At 37.2% G+C, this 27,651-nt stretch overlaps 2 protein-coding genes across 2 annotated transcripts in view; one reads left to right on the top strand and one right to left on the bottom strand.

The window, feature by feature from the left end:
- Positions 1-27,651, top strand: part of EIF1 (eukaryotic translation initiation factor 1) — a 273,258-nt gene that overhangs the window by 146,541 nt on the left and 99,066 nt on the right. The window lies entirely within an intron of this gene.
- Positions 4,419-17,641, bottom strand: LOC113449407 (keratin, type I cytoskeletal 14-like). The gene is made up of 8 exons (XM_026720497.2): positions 16,849-17,641; positions 14,415-14,497; positions 14,156-14,312; positions 8,814-8,975; positions 8,600-8,725; positions 6,788-7,008; positions 6,194-6,225; positions 4,419-4,651 (listed from the first exon to the last, which is right to left on the bottom strand). Exons 1-8 carry the CDS (start codon positions 17,350-17,352, stop codon positions 4,554-4,556), a joined length of 1,383 nt encoding a protein of 460 aa, XP_026576282.1. The 5' UTR covers positions 17,353-17,641; the 3' UTR covers positions 4,419-4,553.

Here is a 27,651-nt window from a genome sequence, read left to right on the forward strand (position 1 = left end):
CTTTTACTAAGACCACCTGATAAAGCAGCTATATTACAAACCCTGTCATAAAGGGAGAGGGATTTGAGGAAATTCCTATAATTGAAAACCTAGTCAAAGAAGCAGGAAGCTTTAGTTTTTTCCTTGTTTGTTTCTACAACCGTTATAACTAGAAATGTTCTTTGATTTTCTTTAAAAGAAAGTCTTATTTCCCAATTTATTTTGGTAGTTGATGTAATGCACAGAAATGTGGGACCACAGATTACAAATAATCAATATAAAGACCATTTATATTATTCACATGTTAAGTGTGACATTCTATGGCATCTGCCAGGTTTTACTTTTGGAGGTCTTTTCTTTAGGTTTCTTTAGAGGTCTCCTGATTCCATTCTCCATTACATACACCTATGAAAGACCAGGCAAGCTTGTACGAAAGTGTTCTATGAATGTTCTGCCAATCCTTTACTGTTTTCAAAAGCAGGTCCAAACAATTCCACCTACAAATAATATGTGCTGGTTCCTTCAAACAGCAGGACCTCTCTGAGCAAAAGAAAAGCTGTAACTTGAAAAGACATCCTAAGAGTGAAGCAAAGAGACCAGAGATGAGAGTTTTTTCCTTAGAAGTACACATCAAGTTAAATGGATTGAAACAAGTCTTTACAATTTTGTTGACTCCTTTTCAGCCAATAATTGTACCAACAGCATGTATTAAATTATAATTAAACTAAACATATTCTTTTTCTATTAGAATTACCAGCTCACTTTTGAATTATTAATTGCTGTGCTTTTGGGAACTGTTGAGACATGTTCTAACTATAAATCACATTCATACCCTGCAATTCTTTTCATTGGATCTGTATTTCAGCTTGAAAGTCTCAAATCGCCTTTGATGCTTACAAATACTTACAAATCTACAATCACTTTGGAAGAAAATAGAGAAGGGGCTGCTATGTAACATCTTTGGAAACATCAAACAAAAAATGAAAGAGACCCTAATTTGGAATGATTTCTAAAGTTACATGATTCCAGCTCATTTGCTTTATCTGTTATTTATAGTCTGTACTTCTTTGTGTGATTGTTTTAATCTATGTTATTATGTTTTTGCATTTATTTATCTATCTATCTATCTATCTGTCTGTCTACCTATTTATTTATTTATTTATATGTTTACCCAACATCAACTTAAGAACTATTGTTGTAAGACAAAAATTTGCAGCATGTGATCCTATGTCCATTTCTGTTATATTTTGAATTGCTTCAGTTCAGCACCAGCGAAATCTGACAAATCATTTACAATTGAGGGTACCATTTCTCATTATTCTATTATTTTAAAATTTTGCACATTACAAAAAGCTTTAAAAAAATTTTTTTTAAATTAGCTACTACAAAATAACTTACAGAAAATTGAGAAACAGTTTTTGAAAAACATTTTGACAATTGAGAAACAAAGAAAATTATGGCTCCAGCCACTTGGACTGTACAGTCTTACTACTCTGCCTAAGATGAAACTGCTCCAAAGAGCTAAAGAAAAGAAAGAGGTAATACTTTAAAAGTATAGCCCCTGACCATGAAAAATTTCTTGCCATTCCTATAAAGCAATTAAAGCAATGCAATTAAGTTATGCAATTCTACAAATGAATGTGAACAGCTTGGTTATAAAAGTGGTTTGGCTGAGAAACAATCTGAAATCATCTACAAGCTACTCTTACTCTACACTTACTTCTTTACAGTGGAATTTCATTCATTAACAGAATTTAATCTCATTATGTTCAGTTAGCTTATTGACAAGTGTCTATAACTCTGCAGCCTTAGATTTTCCTTAGGTGTGAAGAATGTCAAGAATGTTAAGCTGTAACAGAAAATAAATCTGAGCTCTGAGAAAGTAAAAAATATTAACAAGAAACTCAACTTTCCATCCTGATTTTGTTAAGTATGTATTGAAGTAGAGAGTTTTGACAGCTCTTGAGGTTCTGTTACAATACCTAAATGGCAGTAGAGAACATTTAAGACTCTTAATAACCCTGTTTTCTGAGCTTGCCTTTCTTGAAAGACTGATAGTAAAACATCACTTTTAAAAAAAGGCTCTAGGTCCTAACTTTATCATAAAAGAGTCACAGTATAGTTTTGTACAGAGGTACAAATGTTATCCTGTGATAACATTTGGTAACAAATAGTCTTCCTGCAGCTACCTAACAAAGACTTCATGGAATCAATGGAAAGAAAAATAATTTTATAAAATAAATTTATAAAGCAAATAAATTTGATAACTAAATAAGTAAAATCACTAATGGACAGGAAAAAATATTGACAAAGCAACACAGGCCTATGACAGCAACTGTGTGGGAACTTTTCTCATATACATTTCTCTTCGCACCGTTTACAAAGAGGGCATTTTTGGCTCTTGCCTCCATTGGGCTGGATGATAGTCTGTGTTTGATGGGAGGATACCAGCTTGAGGAATAATATTTTAGACCAGTATTTTTCAAACCCTGGCAAATTTAAGTTGTATAGACTTCAACTCCCAGAATTCTCCAGGCAGATGACTGTAATTCCGTTTGAGAAAAGGTGATTTGCTTTTTGAATTGTAGCATTTTTTAAAAAATAAATTTCTGTTGCAATTTGCAATACAATTTAGTAGTTTTGCCCATCTGAGGATCAGGTGGTTACTTTCCTGTCTTCAGCATTCTGCAGTCTACTAGTTTCAGTCAGATCCCAAGCAAAAATATTTTGAACCAATGACTCTCACTGAGCTTTTTCGGTGGCAATATTTCTGTCTTTGTACCAATTCCACCAAACAAGGTGAAGAAACTGCTGGAAAAGCTCTGTTTCTCCTGGAGAAATGTTTGCCACAAATGGTCTGAGCCAAGATCTCTACCCACAAAATTGCTTTTCAAATGCCATTGGAACCCATCTCTATTTATCTTGAATCCTAGCCAATAAATACATTTCAACCAGACTGCAAAGTGCAAATTATTTTGGACATAGGAATGAATCATTCTTTCTGTTTTCTCCCAAGGCACATTAAAAAAAAAAAAAAAGACCTGCACTGACGTGATGACAAGCAAAGTTTACTTCAAAAAAATCCAACATAAGATCTCTTCAATCTGCACATTATGGTTCAGAAAATATTAGCCTTGCCCATGCTTGCATACATTAATGCATCATTATTTGATAATGTATATTGCTATTAGTACACCAAACATCTAACTCTGTGGTATCTTGGTATCCATTCCATTTTCTTGGACAAGTTTTACAATTCCTACTTTAAGTACTGGAGTCTTTCAAAACCAAATGCTGTTATGACCATCCCCTAAATCAGGGGTGTCAAACTCGCATTGTCACAGTGGCATCACACGATGTATAATGACTTTTTCCCACTTCGCTAAACTAAGCGTGGGCATGGCCAGTGTGTGATGCATCTGGCCCACAGGCCGTAAGTTTGACAGCCCTGACCTAAATAAAACCCCTGAGTTTTCTCTCTTTTTGTGGGGATATTGAGGCCAGAAATGTCTGTTATGATGAATGGTGTCTCTCCAGGAATTTAACTACTACCAAGACAGAGATGGTCGCAGTATTAAGCTTACTCAGATAGTGTAACAAGAATGTGTATAATAACAATGGGGAATGTATCATTGCTTCAAGCTAGGTAAGCCTGGTATATTACTGTAGTGGTATTATATTTCAATGTGAAAGTATTGTTTTTATTATGTTTATACTGTTTTTAAGTTGCTGCAGTCTAAATCCATAATAAACTAAGCAGGCTTTGCCATTTCAGAAGAACTTAGTCAAGAGTGGTACTGTAAGTGTTCACTTTGCAAGCAGTGGGCAAATTTGAAGATTACACTAGCTATAGCAGTCTTTTGTAACTGGTATCTTTCCATATGTGTGTGCTTATAGCGCTCACAATTCTCAGCACTGATGGGACAGATATTCCAACAGATCTGGAGAACACTGATTGGGTGAGATAAACTAAAACTTTAAATTGATGAAATGCATGACAATGGCTTTAACTGGGGCATTTTAGGAAAAATAATACCATGATTATGATTCTGGTGTATGTTGCAATTAAGAACATATAACTGTCTGTTTCATTGTCTTGTATTCATAAATATTTCCCTGCTGGTTATTTTCCAGAGTCATCAAGAACTTTATGTCAGCGACATGATAATCAATGAACTAAACTTAATTAGGGAGAGAGAACAGGTAAAAGAAGCTATAGATGCTATCAGTACATATAATTCCTTGTACTTTTTGGTTTCAAAAGAATAAAGGTGATATGATATAGGCAACAATGGCCTATTAACTTTTCTTCATTGTAAAATTCACTTCAGAGATTCTGTTTTGGTACTTTATTCTGTCAGTTACTTTAAAAGGAAGATCTTTAAAAAAAAACCTAAGGATTTTGTTAAATCAGTCATTTTCTTTAAATGAAATGGATGAAAACAAAGCTTTATTAGAGCTCATGCAATAAACCAAAGGCAGTTCAAACTGTAGATGAAAAAGAACTGAGCAAAAATCTGGTAGTAAGAGGAGCTTCGCAAAGAAGGAAAAGCTGATAAGTTCACTGTGTGGGTTTAATTCCCAGAGACATGAACTTGTTCACGGGACGAGATCACTTTTCCATCTTTTATCTCCTCAATAATTGTGCGAATCTGACGGGTAGTTTTGGATCCTGCAGGGAAACAGAGGAGGAATCAAAACTTAATTGGAAAATAGAAAAGTGACAAAGAATTCCATCATCCAACATTCTCTTCTTCAGCACTCAGCTAAACAGAATTTTCAGAAGAAAACAAAAGGTAGCAAGGCTAATGTTTCACCCAAGTGATTTCCTTTTCAGAGCACTTACACTGAAGGTTTTACCATTTGGAAAGAAGACAATGGTCTGCATTGATTCAGTGCTCATTGGATGTTGATTTCAAGAATAGTGCTTTGTTTACAGAAAATAGAGCTGTTTCTAAGGCTTTTATACTGTTATCTGATAATTAAATAATTTTTGGATACATTTTCATTTCTAGAACTGAGATTGAGTAGTTCAGCATAATTTATTTCCTTTCAGGGGAAGAAGCAAGGCTTCATCTACCTATTTGCTTTAAGCAGCAGGCTTCTAGTCTGGCAGTATTTATACCAGACTATTTAATTAAAAAATTAATAAAATAATAATAATCAGGGTAGAGGCAAAGGAGCTGAGGCTGATTAGAGATGGCCTGTTTGATCCAGTGAGAATCAAACACCTATATATATTCCCAGCAGTGCATGTTTATAAATGCGACAGGGATTCATCTTATTCAACTTTTTCCTAATATGTCTTACCCCCACTCTCTTTCTCCTATTTTTTGCTCAACCCGCTCTATTTTCCTTAGGCAAAGCAATCATGTCATTTTTGCAGAGTATTCCAACAGTGGGTCTTCTCAGTTTCTCAAAATATCTCCAGCTCAAGTGTTCTTTGTATAAAGAGGATCAGGAAGAATTTGATACTGTTGATCAACCATTGACATTATGCATCCAGTCTGATCCCCTTCTTTTTCTTCTACCAGAGTCAAAGCTCTGATATGGGAGTAAACAGTAGTAATTGCAAAGTTGCCATCCAATTTATGTTGCAATCTCTTTTCAAACACATGAAGCATGAAAGAATGGATCAGTCAAAGCACCTGATGGGCAGACTTTCTGCTGCAGCTCACTGGTGCAGATCACAAAGCCCATAGTCCACATGCTGTGAAGCTTTAGAAGCTGCCAATAGGAATTTCTACCACAGCAAAAAACCAAAACCCATTGGCTTCCAAGTGGGATGATGATGCAAAAGCAGAAATGGTCATAGTTTAATATAGCCCTATGGCTGATGGAAGTAGGCACTTTCACCTTTCACCTAGTTGCTCTCCATGGAATATAAAATATTTGCCTAACAATTGGGAAGTGCTAGATTCCTTGAAGACTGCTTTTTCCAGACTCAGCCTGACTTAATGGTAGGCTGGCCCTGAGATATAGAAAATGTTGTGAGGACACATCTTTTACCAATGGCAAGGAATTCAATCTGGAGATGAAGCAGGGAGATATGGATGAGGAGATTTGAGTGACCTGTAGGTTTGTTCACAATAACTGAATCATCAACTTGTCTATTCATTTTGCAGATCTAGATACTCCAAGAAGGAAACTTTTAAAACTAGAATAGATTCAGGCAACACAGTAATTAAAAATCAAAACTCTAGTAGATCCTTACCCTCTATGTCTGATGAGTACTGGGGAGAAATACTACATGAAAAGAAGAAAAATAAAAAAGACCAATTAGAGAAACATAAAAAGCTATGCAAAAAAACAAATACAGAAGTGATTGTCAAAGTTGCTAGTCTTTAATAAGAAAGAAACAATGATACTTGATCTAAGTCTGATTTAATTGATGATAATTTCTTTATAATAAAATTACAGGAGCTATTTTAGAATGCTGGACCACTTTAGTTATAATCATTGCATTTTCACCTGTGGCCCAGTACTCTATTGATAGACTAGTAAAGGCAAAAGACAAAGAATAAGATCTTGTTTGAACACCGCCTTTGTCATTAATTGTATTTGATTTACAACCATTGCAATCACAATAGCCCAACTTATTGTATCAACAATATGCACTAACAAAAGTTTGAAATGGTGGGAAAACTACAAAAATCATCTTAAATAATTATTGTTAGTCCTACTCAGGCATTAGAATATATTTCAGAAACCCTTCAGTTTGGTGAACTTTACTCTGAAAGACCCCTAACCTTCATCATTTTCCCAATTAGTCATTTTGAGTACAAATGATGGGACCATTTTGACATACTAAGCTTCCTCTCCCTCCAGCAGACGACGGTAGGTAGCAATCTCCTGTTCCAAACGTGTCTTGACATCAAGAAGAATCTTGTATTCATGATTCTGGCGCTCCATGTCACATCTCAAGGTAGCCAGTTCCTCTTCCAGATTGATGATAAGACCTTGGATCTGAGCAAGCTGAATGCTATAACGAGATTCTATGTCTGCCAAAGTCCCTTCCAGTGCTGCTTTCTGGGAAGAGGGATGAATGAGAATCCGTGTTAAAAAGGAATATAAACATTATATGGGGCAAAACCAGCACTAGGTTACAAACTATTATTTATTGAGCCAAATGGCTGGGTACACATATTATTGGAAGCCTAATGCAAATCAACCTCATAATGGATTAACCTAATAGTGGCATAACAAAAGTGCATGCAGCCCTCACCCCAGCAATTTGATATTAGCTGCTAGAGCTGCTAAATTTTCCTCTGTATTATAAGAGAATAAGAACATTCTTCACTTTATTTGTACAGTATTCATTTGACGTTTTAATTTAACATTTTTACATTTCTTTTTTAAAGTAACTTTTCTATCCTACCCTCAACCACTTCTTTGTCATAGCCTTGTCTGCTTTGGTAGTTTTACTTCCAAAATATCATTCAAAGATCAAATACACTGTCACCCTAATACAATTGCCCAACTCTAATTTAGCACACTATGTCATTCCAGTAGAAGATCCTACCAATGTTTCCTGGTGCATTACCTAAGAGAACATGAACATCCTGGGAGAAATGCATCCCCCCACTCACCCAAGAAATCTATCTGCCTTGATAAGCTTACTTACAGGGGCCTCAGGACACTCTTTGAAAATGATTTACCTATAGAAACTGAGAACTTCTTGCATGTAGATTGATCCTCTTATCAAAAAGGTACCTTCTTATAGTAGCTACAAATATAGTAACTACAAATAAGTTTTTGGCAAATAAAACTGCCTCATTTTTCCTCACCCGATTTGTTTATCTGTTTCATAAAAAAAGAATTGGCTTTTGAAGTTTTGTTTGAAAGAACAAAGAATGTGGATAAAGTTCTCTAGACAGGAATCTGACATTGTGGATAATTATTTAACTATGAAGTAGCCAAAGAGCATATAGGAATGCCTCAGCTTTCATACCCCAATTGACTTTCCAGAAGTCTTGAGCATAGGGAGCATAGAGAATGGCCTTGAAGGACAGAAAGAAAAGCTAGTATCAAAGCAACTTTCAGATAATCAGGGACTGAGCCCATTGCAAGAAACAGGCCCCTCTCTAGTTCACATGAAGATAGGGTGAAGGAGGAGGAAGCAAATTCAAACTTACAAGATTTATTTTCCATAGCTGTTACAATATGTCCCAAGACATTTTTCAAGAGGCAACTTTTGAAAAAGCATCATTAGGACAACCATGACCTAAATGACTCTCCATAACAGCTTCCCTGGATTTCCACACTAGGACTACATTCTTTGTGAGGATGTCATAAAGGATTGTTTAGATTGGGAAGCCAAAAAGGCTTGAGTGTAATAGAAGGATATATAACAGAGAGCAGCAACATAAGTGTACCATTCTGTATCCCATTCAACAGTAAAATCAGCTGAATGCTCAACAGGCTGAGAATGTGATGGAAAAAAAACAGTTTCACTCACAAGCGAAAAGGTAGTTTTCAACACAGGAATACAGAGCAACTCAGGGAAGAAACAAGAGTATTTCTGTCCTCTCAGTGAAGCAGAAACATATTTTGCACCATACTCTAGTCTTCTTATTTAGAATATAAATAGCGAAAAACAAAAACAGTCTTGTTCCTGTACCGTGCTAAGCTGAGCCTGCAAATCTATCTCTAGTCCTTGAAGGCTGCGTTGCAGTTCTAGGACTTCTGTTTGGCCACTCTGCAGTTGTTCTGTATTGATGGCAACTTCTTGATTCAGCTCTTCAATCTGTTAAGAAAGGACCACTGAAACATCACAGTGCACATATCAAAATAGTGATTTCAAGAGAGTATGTTCATCTCAAGGAAGTCCCTACCTTGGTGAAGAACCACTGCTCAGCATCTCTGCGGTTCTTTTCTGCCAGGCTCTCATACTGTTCTCGCATGTCTGCCAGGATCTTCGTCAGGTCCACACCAGGAGCAGCATCCATTTCCACAGTGATTTCTCCACCCATTTGGCTTTGAAGAAGTCTCATTTCCTATTTGAGAAACACCAAAGAAAAGTCCTCCTATTATCCTGAGTAATATCAGGAACCACACTATTTCTAGAATAAGTAATATTAGTTTACTTTATTTAGCATGGAGATTTCAATCCATCGTGGTATCTAATTTTTGGTTAATTGGTTTATTTATTGATCCAGTCTACTTGGCCGCTCATCTATCCAAGAAAATCTGGGTGACAACCAGGTTGAAAACAAAGAAATTTTTATCTTAATATTTGTTGAACATCCAAAGAAGTTCCAAACGTGGTACATATAGATCAGACAGGTTATAATCCCAAAAGAAAGGATTAAAACAGATAAATGCTTTAGGATATATTTATAACAAGAAAAATAAAGCATCAGTAATCTTTTTAGACATGTGGCAAGCAGGGTCTGGTTATTTGAGGGACCTCTTGTCTCTCATAGTTTCTACCCAGCCAGTTTGATCTAGCTAGGTTGGCAGATTCTGGGTTTCGTTGAATAAACAATGCCATCTATCAGGATCCTGGAAGTGTACCTTTTCTGTAGCATTGCTTGCCCTCTGGAACAAACAAGAATCAAACAGTTCCATCTTGCTGGGATTCCAAAGGGCAGGTGTTTAATGCTTTGATAGGCTCTTTGTCTAGGGCCTTTGGCCAGGAGAGCTGGCAGTCCTTTCTTCCCTTTGCTTGTTCCCCTTTGAGTTGGTTTTCTTTGCCATTAATTGCTGTTTTGTCCTGTTCTCTGTGTGTGTGTGTGTGTGTGTGTTGTTCTTTGTTTTTAAATGATTTAAACAATTCTAAACTGCCCATAATTACTGTGGGTCAAATGGCATATAAATTTAATGAATTATTATGGTTTGTCACACAGTCAGCCAAACATTCAGATTGAATTCGGCATTTTTAACCACCTATCAAGTCCTTCACAAGAACCTGGGATAGGCAGGTGTGGATATTTGATGGTGTTAAACGTATCATTGCAGCAGTGGTGGAATTCAAAAAGTTTTATTACCAGTTCTGTGGGAGTAGCTTGGTGGTCATGAAGTGGGTTGGTGGCCATGGCAGTGGAAGAAAAATCTTCATTCCCTCCCCACCCCACTAACCTGTTTCCAGCTCCATTCTCCTGTGCAGGGCAACAAAAAAAGACCCAGCCAATCAGCTGGGACTCAGGAGGCAGAGAATAGATGGGTGGGGCCATTCAGAGGTGGCTTTTGCCGGTTCTCCAAACTACTCAAAATTTCTGCTACCAGTTCTCCAGAACTGGTCAGAACCTGCTGAATACCACCTCTGCATTGCAGGATGTTAAGTGTGCCCTGTAAAGCTGCCCAGTTTGCAACTGACTTGACGATGCTTTTTTTGTCAATACCGATGTTATTATTATTGTGACTGCTGATGAAAACAATTTAAAGTTCTGGTGAATTTTCTGGATTCAAAATTAATAGAAGGAGCCCAGATGCCAGATAACAAAAAGTGAAATATCTGGGATTGTGTTTGACGAGATGCAATAAAGATATATTTCAAACAATTATAATAAATTATATAATTATATAATAAATTTTGGAGAGGCGTGTTTGTGTGTGTGTGTGTGTGTGTGTGTGTGTGTGTGTGTAAGTAAAATATTATGACTCTCAAAATTAACGTATTACCCAAATGACATACATTTTAAACCTGCAAAGAAAAATTAGTAGATGTATATGCAGCAGGGGAAAAACAAAAATAAAATTCAAAAATTTATAGGATTTAGAAGACAAAGTTAAGTTTGTTTTTCCAAATTTCAAATCTTTTCAGAATGCAAGCTGTCATGAATAATAGAATGGATAAAATCCCAAATAGCAAAATGTCAATATTAAAAGGAACCGGTTTAGCTAGCAGGTTTTTAGGTATTCGTAGGGCTTCATGGGTGTTTATGATATAAGGAAACAAAAGAAGATAAAAATCTAGAAGGGCATATTCCAAAACAAAACTTGAAAAAAAGTTGGAGCTCTTTAAAAAAAAAACTATTTCACCATTGGCTTCTCCACTAAAGTGCTTTTCATTATGGGGATGACTATAGCAAGAAACCTATAATTATATATACACATATGGTGCTTTCTGATTCCAGAAAAACACATACCAAGAATTATTCAATTAAAGATGGGTTTTACCTTCTGGTATAGCTATAAATAGCAGAACAATAAAAAGTTCTTTCAGGGAGAAAGAAAGAGGGACTTTTAAGAAAAATAACAGAATTGAATCTCACAGAATTGAGGCCACCTTCAAGAAAAAACTTCCTTTTTCCTTTTTTTTCATGTGAATTCAATACTTAATTACTTGCTTGAGAACAAGGTGATAAAATAGAACAGAAAAATAAAATAGAATTAAGCCCAATGCATTCAATGGCATCAGAATACAGGTAGTCCTTGACTTATAACTACAATTGAGTCCAAAATTTCTGTTGTTCAGTAAGGCATTTGTTAAATGAGTTTTTCCCCATTGAACAACCTTTCTTGCCACAGTTGTTAAGTGAATCAATGCAGCTGTTAAGTTAGTAACACAGATATTAAGTGAATCTGGCTTCCCTATTGACTTTGCTATCAGACATTCACAAAAGGTGATCACATGATCTTGGGACACAATAATAATCATAGGTATGGGTGTTGTCAAAGGTCTGAATTTTGATCACATGACTATGGAGATGCTGAAAAGGTCATAAGTGTGAAAAATAGTCATAAGTCACTTTTTTCAGTGCCATTGTAACTTTGAATGGTCACTAAATGAACTGCTGTAAGTCAAGGACTTCCTGTACACACTTGAGTTGCCAAATCAAGTAAAGAAGAGTCAAGAGCAGGCAAATCAACTGTGGCATGTTTATGTGTGAATCAGGCCAAAGTCTTATTTTGCAAATAAAATCACAAATCCAAAGACTTCTATGCTCTCAACTGTTCAATAGCTGTGATGCAAACTTCTCATTGGGCACTATCTGCTATGAGTGCAAATATGTTATTGGATTACCGGACTTCCAGTTTGAGCTTCTTCGGCGACAGACCGAAACTGTGACTCTGTGCAGTTTCAATCTGTGCTTGCCACTGGAGCGCCCCAAGCCATCTGGTTTCGGGCCTTAAGCCACCCCGTAGAGGTGGTGAAGAAGAGGGAGACTGCCTGCAGGGTTGAGGAGAGCCGCATCTCTCCTCCTCAGCTGGCCATTACTCCCTTTCCTGAAGGCGATTGCAGCAGTGGTCAGAAATGGCCACCACAAGGAAGAACTTGACCAGAAAAGAATGTGCAGGAGGAAGATAAGAAGAGAAAGTTTTGGTTGACTGGGTCAAACAGCAAAAGCAACAAATAAGATACCCTGGAATTTAAACTATAAAAAAGTAATACTATTCCCAAAGAAGATCTATAAGCAGCGAAGGAGAGAGAAAAGGGAAAGGATTTGTTTTTTTTTTCCTTTTCCTATACTGACAGCTAAGAGACTTAAGGAGGAAATTGGAAAAAAAATCCACTTTGATATCAATAAGCATTTAATGCTGAAAATAAAAAGTCAAAGGGATAATAAAGATTTCTGGATACTTAAAAGCTTTTGAAAACAGGAAAGGAGAATAAAAGAATAAAAGGGCAGGATCTGGAAGGGAGGAGACTGCCTGGAATTAAAAAGAACTCACAGTAAAAGCTCAACAAGACTTCTAAAAGATACATTTTAACTGAAACATGGCAACAAAATAATAAAACCCCAGGAAGAGAAAGTGAAAAAAGAAATAAGAAGAAATAGCTCGGGAATATTTGGATTACTTGGTGATTTCTGGATTCTTGGTTACTGCATTTGAATGACTAAAATCAATCGGGTGGTTGTTTAAAAGTGTTGAAAATGGCTCCACTCTTAGAAGAACTGAAAATGGAACTTAAAAAGTACAAAGAAGACACACAAGAAGGGAGAGGTTCTTTCGGCTTTGTATTTCAGTTCTTAGAAATGGAGATTTGGAACTATGAGAAACAACAAGAAATGCCTGCAGAATAAGAAGATTGCAACAAAGAAGAAGCCATCTTTAATGAACAAGTAATCTTAGGTGGGGGGGGGAGGAAAGGAGGGGAAGAGAATGAAAAGTTTAAGACTGGGAAAAACAAACCCAAAAAAGAATAGATTGAAAAATAAGTATAAAATCAGAAAGCAACAGAAGAGGGAAATGCAGAAGAGAGAATTAGAAGTAGAGAGATAAGGGGGTAAAAAGGGGAGGGAGAAGATGAGAGGGAAGAAAGAAAGGAAAAGAAGTTATAAAGGACAGAAACAAGATATAGAGAAACAGGGCCTATTTAGAGATAATGGGTGAAAATCTAATTGAAAAAAGGATTCTGCAAAGGTACATAAGATAGCATTGTTATATTAAAAATAGAAATAATTTCAGAAAATATGAAACAATGTATGATTAAAATGTTTGATAAAATAGTTATTGTAATTTAATGGAATGTAAATAAATGTAATAAAATGAATATTTAATTATTTATAAAACTTATGTGAAGAGAAATAAGGGAAAAATTAATTATGGAGATTATATGTGTCTTCAAGGAAGTATGATATTTAATTGAAAAGAGATGTTAAAGATGTTAAGACTTTAATGAATATTAATGATAGAACTGAATTGGAATGGAATGGGGGTTTTAATTACATATATTTATAATCTTTTTTTAAGAATACAGTGTGTATTATAAGAATGTACCAACCAGAATTCGATTGGAAGTTATGTATTATATTGAATGTTACAACTTTAAGGTATATATTGAAGTTTAAATAAGAGTTGAATGGATAAAATTAAAAGATATAAAGGTGTCATACTCCAATTAGTAACTACAGGAGAAAATTTGTTTAATGAGAAAAGATATGAAATTGAAACAAGACAGACAAAGGTATAAATATAATGATTTGAATTGAGATGAGATGAGATAATCAAAATAAAATTGAGAAAATTAAAAGAGGGGAAAAACTATATAGAAAATGCAAAATAGTAATAAGATATGGAATAGAACACAAAAATGAGCATGAAACTGACTTAGTGTCTGTATAAAAAAGTGTAACCCAGGACCATGCTATTTTCAAAAAAGATGTTTTACTATATTATGGTTTTTGTGTGTGTGAAAACCCAAATAAAACTTAAATTAAAAAAAATATATATGTTATTGGATTACCATACAATATAAACTAATTGCAAGTTCAGTGGGGTATCTTACCTCTTCATGATTCTTCTTCAAGTGAACCAACTCCTCCGTGAGAAGTTCAATATCCTTTTCTAGGTGAATCCTGGTTGAGGTTAGATCATCTAGAACATTTCGCAAGCCATTGATGTCAGATTCAACACTCATGCGCAATGCCTGTTCTGTCTCAAGCCTAAAATCAGAAGGGATGAGTGAGTGATGATGAAAAATGTAGAAGAGACAATATTTGTTGCCATCATGATGATGGCTTGATAGCAACCCACCAAAAACATACTTGTTTTTGAAATCGTCAGCAGTCAGTTTTGCATTATCAATCTGCAAGAGGATGTCAGCATTCCCAATTGTAGCAGAAAGAATCTGAAAACAGTATAGAAATAACTGATTGAAATCAAGAGTTTCTATAGGAATGCCTTCACATTTGAAATGTTTGTGCCTGCAGTTGTCTGTCCCTCACCACAGAAAACGATAATCCTCAGCTGTTTAGTGTGTTGAGTAGAGTTTCTACTGTGACTGTAATGCTCCAAAATCAACATTGTATCTTAGTAAATGTCTTGTCAGCACACCAAACTATTGAGTTCATCTGCTATTTCAGAGGAAGCACACTGAAAGCAACCATTTCACAACATTTCTCCTGGAGCTAAAAGATTAATGCCAGCTACCTCATTTGTGAAAATGTCTCATTTGTTCTACTTCCCAGGTGCTCAGAGTTGATTTCCCTTTTGCAGACAGGGAACTGTGATCCTTGGAGTTGGATTAATAGAGCTGAATGTAAAGAAATCTCTACCACTTGTCCAATATGATTTTTTTTCAAGGAGCCTATAAACAATTGATCTATGGATAAAATGCCCTGTCAAATGCAAGATGCTTTTATCTTTTTCTGTAGCATAAAGCTAAATATCCAGAAGAAGATAGAGGGAGAGAAGAAACATTTGTCCTTTTTTTCTGCACCCCATTGATTCACTCTGCAAAACAGCATTTTCCTCTGCAAGGCCACTGAAACTTTGCCAAGCTGTATCAAATAAATGTTCCTACAGCATTGTTCCTATGTTCCCTGTGAAGGTGTCACATAGAGTTTTTGAACTGAGTAACAAAACATCTTAAAAGGTTTCAAGTTTAAAATTTAATGGATCATGCAAAGCTATCAAAGTTAGCTTCCCATTTTGGCAGATTGTTTCAAGACATAAATAATTCTCATTCAATTGCCTGTACTACAGTCTATAGATAATCAAGACCTACATTCACAAACTAAGACTTGTTCACTTTTGGCTATCTATATTTACTTATAAATATGCTTGGTCTCATGTTTATTTCTCCTTTGATGCCTTGTCTACTTTTGTTTTTGTCTTCACTTTTATCTCTCCCACATTTAGTTGGACTTTAGATACTGGTAGAAATATATTTTTACCTTTCTCTATAATGAACAAGGATTATTTATCCTATTTTCTAAGCTTTCCAAATGTATTTTAAAATGTTGAAATAATTTTTTAAAACATCTACTGTTAGCATATTGAATAGAAATCAAGTAGAAAACTTTTCAATGTATGTCTCAATGATATACATAGAAAACTAATATACATGTAATCCAAAATATAATGTTGTGTGAAAATATGTGCATTTTTGGATTTTACAGGATAATTTTCAAGTCCCAAAGTATTCACAAACATGGGTACATGTCTGGAAAAAAACAGGCACAAAAATGCTTATAGAAAACATTGATGTGAACAATATTGCATCACACTGGAAAAAATTGTTAGAAACATGTTATGAATGAGAAAATAAACACAAAGCATATAGAGATAATTGTTCATATTTCAAATAAATCACCTCAGTATTGATTGAAACATACTGAGTCAATAATTATGGTACATAATGATGGTAATAATTAAGTGAAGACAATTTTAGATTTCACAGATTTACAGAGACCATAACATTTAGTGGGATGAACAGGTCATGTCATTTCTGCACGAAGTCAAGCTTTGTCGAAAAATATTGACTCATTTATAACACCAATTTGATGTTCATACACACTTAACAGACTAATCATTTAACATCCACAATGGAAAGGAATGCTTTGTTCTGAAATTACAAGGAATAAAAATAAAAATGAGGATTAGAGGTGACATGATAGCAGTGTTGCAATATCTCAAAGGCTGCCATAAAGAAGAGGGAGTCAAGCTATTCTCCAAAGCACCTGATGGCAGAACAAGAAGGGTGGAAACTAATCAAGGAGAGAAGCAACTTAGAACTAAGGAGAAATTTCGTGACAATTAGAATAATTAATCAGTGGAACAGCTTGACTCCAGAAGTTGTGAATGCTCCAACACTGGAAGTTTTAAAAAAGATGTTGGATAATCATTTGTCTGAAGTGGTGTAGGGTTTCCTGCCTAGGCAGGGGGTTGGACTAGAAGACCTCTAAGGTCCCTTTCAACTCTGTTTTTCTATTCTATTCTATTCTATTCACCAGAAAAATATTAGCCGTTTCCACTCACACAGCAATTAAATTCTGGTCTCTTAAGACCAACTTGAAAAAGAGGAACCCACCAAAGGAGTCACTTTTGCTAATTTCCTTTTCATGTGCTACAGTATTTTCTTTTAAATGTACTCTGCCCAATGCTGTTGCTAACAAGTGTTTGTGGACACCGGTTGCTTACATTCAGAAGAATAGCATATGTTTCTTTATGGTTTCCTATAAAATTTCCTTGCCATACCTTGCTCCTCAGGTCCTCCATAATCCTGAAATAGTGGCTGTAGTCACGGTCTGGACCAGGTGCCTGATTCTGGTACCATTCCTTAATCTTGACCTCCAGGCTGGCATTGGCTTCCTCCAATGCCCGCACCTTGTCCAGGTAAGCAGCCAGGCGATCATTGAGGTTCTGCATGGTTTCCTTCTCACTCCCAGTCAGAAGAGTATCACTTCCACTTCCACCCACAAAGCCACCAGTTAATCCTCCTCCAAGGCTTCCACCAAGGCCCCCACCAAGGCCACCAGTAAAGGTGCTGCAGTAACTGCTGCCCCCATAAGTACCACCCGAGGTATTTCCAATCCCAGAGACGCAGCGAGCAGTAGAGACTGAAACACCACGAGCTCCACTATGACTGCCAGGGGCATGGCACCCTCTACCAAAATGGGCCAGGTTTTCCCCACTAAAACCTACAGGCCCTTTCATAGAAGAGGAGGAAGTGCTAGTGTAGTGCCTGATGATGGTAGACATCCTGCCAGAGAATGGAGCCACCTAAAAAAAACCTGCTCTGTTAAAATTCTGAAAGGACTGAAAAACTAAGAATTCTCTCTCCTTCCAGGCTGCTTTTATTCCCACTGTGGGGGCGTTATGTCAAAGGCCTTTTCTTTCCCGTGCATTCCCCAGAGCTTTCATCATCTCAGACATCAAAGCCAAGTTCTACAATCATCACTTTTTTTTCCTCGGTGGCCTAATCATGCATTTGTCTCTTTCCTGTAGATACACCTTGTCCTATAAAAGGTAGTTTTGTGTTTCCCCCTTGAACATTCAAGTGTGCCTCAGAAACAGGACTAGCATTGCTCAAGGGTATAGTTGATTGAACATGATGAAATTTTTATGTGCGAAATGCACCCAGGGAGAGACAATGAAAATGCGATCTTGCAAGGAGGGGACCATCACATCAGAAATGAGACTCTATAGAGAGCCGGAGGCTTTTTGCAGTTATTGTACAAAATCTGGAACATCGACAGTTCGGAAGGCTACTTTATAGATTGCAGATTTTACAGAGTGCTTCTGTTCTCGTACATTAAATGACAAAGTCATATATGTAAGTTTGTTCAATTGATCGTTTTCTTTTCAAGGCAAGTTGGAAATTGAAGCAAAGAGCTTCTAAGGCAGGGGTCACCAAGCCCCACACTGGGCCGCAGCCTGTTTGAAACCAGGCCATGCGAGCACAGCTCCATTTGTGCAAGCGGCACCTGCATCTCCCACTTACACAAATGGAGCTGCACATGGGCACACACACACACACACACACACATATACCCCTACTGCTTGCACAGAACCATCCCCTCTCCTCCCCCCACAACCAGGTCAAGCTGGACAGGTTGGAGACTGTTGTTCTAACGATCATAGCCTATATGTGGGAAGGAAAAAATGGTTCTACATAAATGGTTCGTTATTTTTCAATGGTAATTCTTAAATATAGGAAAATAATAGGATTTGATTGTGCCTGAATACGTTGAGTACTTTTTACCAAGGGGAAAGCACAGGCTATGTTTGGATATTCTGATAAACAGAATATATTCCAGAATCTGATCTCTAGTTTTGCTGAAGTGAAGGACTAGACTATTTCCTGATTGGCCCAAACTTTTCGGGATGTCTATAATGTTATATTCTTCCCTATTTGTGAAAGCTGCATAGGGATTTATTGTTGTACTCAGAGTTTGACTAGATCTATGTTTCTTAATCTTGGTCATTTTTAATTAGGTGGACTTCAACTCCCAGAATTCTCCAGCTGGCATGCTGACAGAAGGATTCTGGGAATTGAAATTTGTACATCCCAACATTGTCAAGGTTGAAAAACCTGTTGGATGGGCACATGCATGTATCATCACTTGTGCGAGTAGTAAGTGGGCATGTACACGCTCATTTGCACAAGTGGTGGGTGCATGTGCCTGCCACTTATGTGGAACCATCCCTTTCCCACACACACACACCAGTCCACACAGCCAGAAAGGTTGGGGAACTCTGTTCTAAAGCTTACATTCTATCATTTTAAGAAATAACTGTTTCCAAATTTACTTTCAACAATAAGGAGAGTGTAATGAAGTGATGGGGAAAAGTGAAAATAATTAGATATTTAAAATCCCTTTCCATGCATAAAGTTTCAAATTTGAATACTATTGTTTAATAAGAGCCTATAACTCTCCAGATATGTGAAGTATTGTTGATAACTGTGATGGATAGAATTGGTGGGAGTGCAGCTCTCCATACATGGAGAGCCTAGGCTCTCCATACCTGATTTAAAACAGCTTTTTTCAAAATTGGCAACTTCAGATGTATGGATTTCAATTTCAAGAATTCACCATCTATCCTGCTGGCTGGGAATTCTAGAAGTTGAAGTTCACCAATCAGAGATGGTATTTGCTGGTTCTCCGAACTACTCAAAATTTCCACTACTGGTTCTCCAGAACTGGTCAGAACCTACTGAATATCACCTCTGATCCTGTGTTTATCTTTGGTTCCCATAATAGTAATGTGTGAGATCTGATAATGCTTTTCAATGTGTTTTTTAAAGTGGGGGATGCAAAGACAACTTTGCATAACACTTTACAACAATGATCATGAAGAGACCATCAGTTAGAAAAGAGCACAACTGGACAAGGTAAATTATTCTTGCATTATTCTTCACTGGTGGAAAATTGTATCTTTATATTCAAATTATTTCCTGAAATAAAGGCGTTTCTGATATCTGTGAAATCTGTAGCTGATATGTACAAATATGAAGTAGGGGTTGGTGGAAAATGCAAAGCAGAATGGATTGCTCAAACTCATGACAGCTGTGATAAGGAATATCCATCATTACCACACTAAGCTTCTATCTCATCTAGGTGAATCACATTTAAAAGGTGAGCCATGATTTAGCCTTTTCTGAATTCTTCTCTTTGCAATAGCAGCATCTAGACTTCTGGTGCAACACAATGTGCAACGCAGCTTTTGCTGGAGAATATGACATCCCTAATTCTGAATCTTGCCTTCTTAATTGCACTCAAGAATGTTTGGGGACTGACTGGGAAAGAGATGAATTCTGAACAAAATGTTACAGATTTATTTGATCAAGAAGGGCAACAATCCACCAAAGCAGAATCTGCTTCAACATGAAATTCAGTGCCGAGCAAATGCATCCCTGATCATTTTTCTGACAAAACGTGCCCCCAAATTTTCTTTGTTTCTGAAAGATACTTGCAAAAGATCTCAAACAAAAAGTACAAAATGATAGGTATACTTTCAAAATGAATTGCTGATAATGTAATTGTGAAAATAGTCTTGGGAGACTAGGTTCAGAGACATTGCTTAGGGAGCAGTCTGATAAGAAAGAGCATATTTCACAGCTGGATACTGGCAAGGTCCTCCCTAATTTCTCAGGAAGTAAAGGAGAAAGGAGGACAATTGTACCTGGACTTGCAAGATTCTGCTGATGTAGCCTTGTCATACAATAGAATTAGTTCATCCGGCCATGTTTCTTGTTGGATCCACCTAATAGTCTGATAGTACAATTTACATTGAAATAACTCACAATAGGAAATCTCCAGCAATAATAACCTCAAGGAAACTTATGCTAACATAAAGGAGGGGGGAATTACATTACAAATTATGTAAGTTGTGGAAAGTTTCATAGAAAAGAAAATTGCAAAAAGGGAACTTCTTTTTACAGATTGTTCTTGTCATCATCAAAGACATGCCAGAATTTTGTCCCACTAACAGAGACAAACTGAAATCTATGGGTTTTTTTACCGATTTGTAAATCACTGCTTACGCTCATTCCCAATACTTTTATCAAAGATTTGTATGTTTTTTGAACTTCTCCTTCTGGCCCAGGAAATGTAGAGACAATTTACACTGAAGAGTTTTATTCAATCTCGCTCCTTCCAGGCATGTTGAATTACAATCCCCATCTCCTCCCACCAATATGCAATTGAGGGCCACAAATTTAGTTGGCTGTCTTAGAGTATCAGACCAAGGCTAGGTATCTTTGGATTCAACTCCCCTCATTGATGAAGCTCCTCTGTGTTATTGCATCAGCCACTGATTCTCAGTGTGTACCTAATGATGCCTGTCTTATGAAGACCCAAAGGAGGGACACAATGGATTCTATGTATTCCTTGCTTTGTGATTCTAAAGTTTGTTTCAATATGAGGCATGTTCATAAATACTGCTCTGTTACCATATCCTGACATATGAATCCTCATTAAAAAATAGAATGAGAAGCAGATCTAGAAAACCAGGCATAATTGTTTCCGAAATATAGGACCTAATACCAAAGAATCATATCCATTGCTCCTGATGTCTCTGACCCTCATGTACTGCCTTAACTGAAAGCATTGGAAGTACAATATCAAACGTATGAGGGCAGAGTGCCTAATTACACACAGGACACCCCTGTTCTAAATCATCTGACTTCTGCAATCAGAGTTGACCAATGCTAGCTAAATTGATAATTTAGAGCATACAAAAATCTACCTCAGAACAGCCAGGTGGCAGAACATTGGTGGCAGCTTTTAGTATTGACCAAAGGGTGCCAACCCATGTAAGTGAACATAGCAATTGCCTAGGGTACCAAATTAAGTAGTGTGCCAAAGCCCAAAAGGGGAAAAAAATTACATATTAGGGGACAGCAATAATTGCATGTTTTCACCTAGAGTGCCAGGTACTCAGGCAGGTTTAAGGCTGCCACTGGGGCTGGATTACAAAGCTATATTTGGCAAACTCGGTACTTCTTATGAACCGATACTTTCAGCTTGGTCCATTTAGATTCAGCTGCCAGAAAAAAACTTTATTCATCTGAAACTTGCCCTAAAATCTCTCCTATTGATTTCAATGGTGACTTCCTCTGCTTGCTGAATATTAGTGACTTTGTAAAGTTTTGTCAGCCAGAACACCTGCAGCTATTTTGGTCTATAGCAAGTGTGGGAAATCTGCAACCTATCATTTCACATGCACATAGCCCCAAAGCACTCTCAGTTCAAACTGAAACCACACATTTCCAGGTGAGCTATGTTCCTCATTTGGTTGGCAAAGGAAAGACCTAAATAGTAACACTAGGTCTCTGGAGCATTTAACTTACTCATTTTGCCCCTGAAATCCCTTAACCCTTTAATGTGCTGGAAAATTCACCTTCCCCTTCTCATCTCAGAAGCCAAAGACAATTAAAAACCCCAAATGCCACTCCTGACAGCAAGAAGATGTTAAACAATGGCTAGATTTACACAATGTTCAACCCTTTGAAGTGCTTAGACATGTTTTTTAAATCACAGTGGCTGTACAAAGCCACTGTGGCTGTACAAAGCCACATTGTACAAAGCAGTAAATTACAAATGCAGCACCTGCAATCCCTCCCTTAAGTCACACTCGGATGTGGGATTTCAGTTTCCAGAATTCTCCCATCCATTGTTGAGAATTCAGGGAACTGAAATCCACTTATATGCCCTTGTTGCCTTAATGTGGTTTGGGGGTGGTGGAAGAGAGGATATTTTGGGTGTGTGTGTGTGTGTGTGTGTGTCCCAATGATACAGTTTCCTCCCACTTTTAAGACAGGAAATGTAAAAAATGTTGTGTTGTTCCTAAAATAGCTTTACATATCTAGAACACTCAAATCGCACAAACTACAATTGTGTTGCCGCTCATGGTAAAAGATTAGCAGCATTTCAGTTCTTCCAGGAATTGGCTGTCTTTGGATGGGAACCTGAGTTTGTACCACACTCTTTGGACAGAGGCCAAGACAATGTTGTGGGTAGTGTTGGATTCTGGGCAAAAATGGAGGCGAAGCCAAAAGATTCAAGCAGTAGCCTTTTATTGGCTCAGAACAGGAACACAGTAAAGGCTAAAGCTAAAGCATGCTGATTGGTGCTCCTTTATAGAATGCTGTCAGCCACTGACCAATCAATTTAAAGTATTTTCCCGTGCATAATGTGGAGCGGAGTGAAACCCTCCGACTATGAATGTGCATACGCAACAGGTAGGACAAAGATCAGTTTTCCTAGATTTTGGAGGAAATTTCTAATTTATTTTAGAACGTATACTAATTACTTTTCCTACCTCAAAATAGTACAAAACAGTACTAACAATTGTTAGCAGAAGTGGCCAGAGAGGGCTTTTGTCCTCCCCTGTTGTAACAACTAAGGAAAGAATCTACAACAAATGTTTTATGCCACCAGATTAAATTATTTCCAATGTTGCCCATGGTCCCTATAGTGACATCATGCTGTCTGCCAGTAAGACAGGATAATAGCAAAGTATGAGACTGGTCCTGGATTTTACTCCATCTGAGATTTTACTCCATCTGAGCCATGTGATTCATTGGGATATTTCAAGACGATCACTGTCTCCCCTTCCAGCCTACCTCACATTCTTGATGTTCTAGAGGAAAATGGAAGGAGGAATTACTTCAGAGGTGGTATTCAGCAGGTTCTGACCAGTTCTGGAGAACCGGTAGCAGAAATTTTGAGTAGTTTGGAGAACCGGTGGTAATCTTCTCCCAGGAGTGGGGAGGAAATGGAGATTTTGCAGTATCCTTCCCCTGCCATGCCCACCAAGCCATACCCACCAAGCTATGCCACGCCCATCAAGCCACACCAACAGAACCGGTGTTAAAAAAATTTGAATCCCAACACTGAATTACTTTGTATATTACCAATGGAACTAGCCCACCCCACCCGTGTTGGCAGAAGGAGCATGCAACAAGCCCCATCAGTCAAAAAATTCGAGCTGGTTCGGTCCAAAAGAAGAATCTTTTTTGTCATGGCCTTTGATCTTTGGAACATCTTACCTCCTGAGATGAAATCTGCTCCTATCCTTCTTACTTTCTATGAGGGCCTGGCTCTATAAGACTGGTTCTGCCAGTTGGCTTGGAGATCCAAAAGGGGAGCATCATGCTGGAAGTTTAAGGATTAAGAGACCCTCTAATCATCTTTGTTGCTTTTCTCTGCATTCTTTCTAGAATCTCAACAACTTTTTTTGTATCATTTTTTATATTTCATTTTTTGTATTGTAAAGTTTTGAAATTATACCTCTTGAAATTCTCAGAACCTAGTATTGTCAGCCTGCAGGGTTAGATTTGCATTATCAATACTGGCTGAAAGAATTTGAGAGGCAGACAAGAGAGAGGAGGATTTGAACTTTTTATGTATTAATGCCTCACCATCAAATTTGCACCTAATACTTTGAACTGAGTTTTGCAGAACCTCTTTTGATCATACATAGAACCTGTGGTTACCTCTCCCTGTGGTCACACTCCCCAGAGTATGAATCTCTGTGTCTACCACAGAGTGCATTCGAAAGAGATCTAGTTTCAGTTGGAGAGAGCTCAATTTTTTTTTAAGCAAAAATGTCTAAGTAGTTCAGTATCAGTATATAAATTATATAGGAGATGGTTTCAACTTAATCGCTGTTGATGCTAGATTGACGAAAACTGTAAAACTGTCTATGGAGATTCTCAGTCATCCAGGTCATAGTTGTCTCAAAGGTGCTTTTTCAAGAGGCAACTGGACTTTCTGGTTTTTCTTTCAAAATATTTCACTTCTCATCCAAGAAGCTTCTTCAGTATGAAAGAAGCTTCCATTCTGCTATAATACCTGTCTGTCTGTGAATAAAAGCAAACTAAATCCCCTTTTCTGCTTGTCTATTCTGGCATGACTTAAACAAAGATCTAACTCTTTTTATTCCCTATATATAATCTGTTTGCTGATGCTATTTCCACATTTTGACTTTTTAGGATATTGCTTGATCTTTTACCAGAATCTGGTTCTTCCCTTGGGTCACAGGAGAGCATCATTTGAAGATCCCACTTAGCATATACTGTAATCTTTTGCACTCATTTAGAAACAGACATCGTAAACAGTGGCCTGCAGTTAAGATTTGCCCTGACCTTTCCCAAGCATTCCCCTGTAAAATACATAGTTCAGTTGATAGATTTGAATAGACTATGGATTGTTCTTTGTGCTATATTGCATATGAGATTATGGCTTTTAGCTCTGCCACTGTCTTTCCATTGCAGTTTCATCATCTGTAAAATGTAATCTGGCCACTGATTGAAATATGGAAAGTATCTATTTATCTCGTATGTAAAATGCAATCACTGAGGGAGCGAGAACAAATGATAAGACCACTGTATATGGCTTTACAAAGTATCAACAGTAAAGGAAAATTAGTAAAACGTTAAAAAATTATATAGTTGAGTGCTCTTTTTTTTAAATTGAGGAACACTTTTTAAATAGGAGCAGCGTAGTTCAGTGGTTAAGATGCTGGACATGTCCGCTGGAAAGCTGGTAGCCCAGGTTCAAGACCCAAGTGTCATGAGATGGAATGAGCTCCCATCCTCACCTCAACTCTTGACAAACTAGTAGTTTGAAAGCATGCAAATATAAGAAGATAAATAGGTACCACTTCAGTGGGAAGGAAACAGCATTTTTGTGATGTCATGCTGGCCATATGACCACAGAAATGTCTTCAGACAGCACTGGTTCAGTGGCTTTGAAACAGAGATGTGAATTGCCCCCTACAGTCAGCAACAACTAGCAGAGTAAAATCCGCAGGGACTCCTTTACGCTTTACTTTTTTAAATACAACATTCTCTTCTGCTTTTAACATTGATTTGATCTGCAGATGTCAGCAGACTTTCATGTTTATCAGCATTCCAACAAAATCATCCCCTGCTGATTTCTGCAGATTAAACTGTTAAAGGAAAGGAAAAACAGATGCTTAAGCTTTATTTCTGGGTACTTATCACACACAAAATTAGTTCTCTATCTGAGGGGGGAGAGAGCCCTATCATTTAACAATATAAAAGATTTTAGTTTGGGTTCTGTTCCACAGTTCATCGATTTAGTCAATCCCATGCCTCTAAATGAGGAGGGGAGCTTCAGTTTACCACATATGACCTTTTTCCAGTGAGGGAAACCATCCTGCCTAAAAAAAAAAAGGAATGAAACCCTTTTATTTCATTGTGCATGACCTCATGTTCACAACAATGACAGCTGGGTAAGAAAAGTTACATGAGTTTGTACCAAACACTCTTCTCATATTAGTTCATTGCCTTTCTGTAATCTTACTTTGCATGCAAAGTTTTTCCCATCTCACTACACTCATTCCAACTAGCAACAGCCTGTAAAGTAAGTGAATCAGACTTGAAAAATGAAGATGTTTAAAGTAGCTCCCTCTCATCCATGTCTAACCTTGGCTGGTGTGACGTGAATTGTAGTTGGTATCAGACATCCTTTACTTCCTCATATTTTCCACAGGTGTGCTTCAGACTGAAAGCTTTTAAGAAATGGATCTGCCTTTTCTGCATAAATTCACCTGTAATTACCTAATTGTGTCACCATTTGGAATTTATTTTATTGTAAACCATCTGGCCAATGTGCACCTCCTAAAACAGAGAAAAAGACCAAACTTTATTGAAAGTCCAGATTGCAATGGTCAAATCCTTGACTGGAATGCCTCATTAAACACATTATATCTATGTTAAATGATTTGCATTGGTTATCAGTCTGCTACAAGTAAAGTTCAAGGGGGTGGCATTAAGAAATAATGAACTCGGGTTCAGGTTACTCCCTCTGTTGATGGCTCATAATCAATCCACTATGAATATAAAATGGTTCTGACGAGCAGCAGTGTGTGAATATTTTCACAATATATATAAAAAAATCAATGTGAAAAAAATATGGCATTTCCCAGATTCAAGATGTAATTCACACACACACACACACACACACACACACACACGAAAAACCTGCATACAAATATGGGGATTTTTTTTGTGGTGGGGGGGAATGACATGGTACTATAGTAGAAGAAAATGCTTAAAGAAAAACATATTAAAGCAGGAATAAATATGCATTTGGAAAGAAATGCTCCTAGAATGGAAAAACAATTTTTTGCCAGACCTCTAAAATGAAATGCAAACTTCCAGTCTGGTCTGGTCCAGTTTCTTGTTTGTTGTACCAACCTTGATCTTGAACTCCAGGTTGGTACTGGCTTCTTTCAGAGCTTGTACTTTGTCCAATTGAACACCGAGGTCTCTTGGTTGTTAAGGAGGATGAGATCTATTATCTAATGGTGAGGGATGTCTTGCTCAGCAATAAAGCCAAAACAAGACATCCTGCTATGATCAAAATAAACTTAAGGAAGCTAGGAAAACTATCTAGTTCCATGCTATTTTAACCTCAACATGGGATTATTATGGCAATGGCCTCATTTTCTCACTTGCATTCCCAGTTGCTTTCATCATCCTCAATATCAAGGTCAACTTCTCCAAATGTTTTTTTTTAAACTTTAGGTCTATTCATACAGGGGCTTCTTTTCAGAAGATATACCTTACATAAAAGAGGGTTTTATGTTTCCTTCAGGCATGATTTAGCTAGAGAACAGTAATTGCATCCAGGAAGAATCAGAGAGACTCTGAGAATGCAAAATCTCAAAAAAGGAAGGAGCATTATAGCATGCAAAGAGGTAATATGGCTACAATTCTAATTTTCACTTGGCAATGCGACATATCTGGTGGCAACTTCACAAAATGAACTACACTCCCATCATTGCAAGATATACAGTACCAAAGTTGCATATTCCTTCCTCCCAATGCACATTATAGCATAGAAGGAGGGGGTGTGAGTAATGCTAGTCTCCCTTTCCCATCAGTTTCTGCCCCAATAGGGCCTGAAGCACTCACGTTGCTCTGGACTTGCACATTCGATAATGCATTTGCCAATATTTAATGCTATGATAATGCATTCAAATATCCTTTTTTACAAAGTGTATCACATGCAACACCACATC

Source organism: Pseudonaja textilis, chromosome Z (genome assembly GCF_049901715.1).
Source record: "Pseudonaja textilis isolate UNSWEBS1 chromosome Z, rPseTex1.2, whole genome shotgun sequence".
Classification (NCBI taxonomy): domain Eukaryota; kingdom Metazoa; phylum Chordata; class Lepidosauria; order Squamata; family Elapidae; genus Pseudonaja; species Pseudonaja textilis.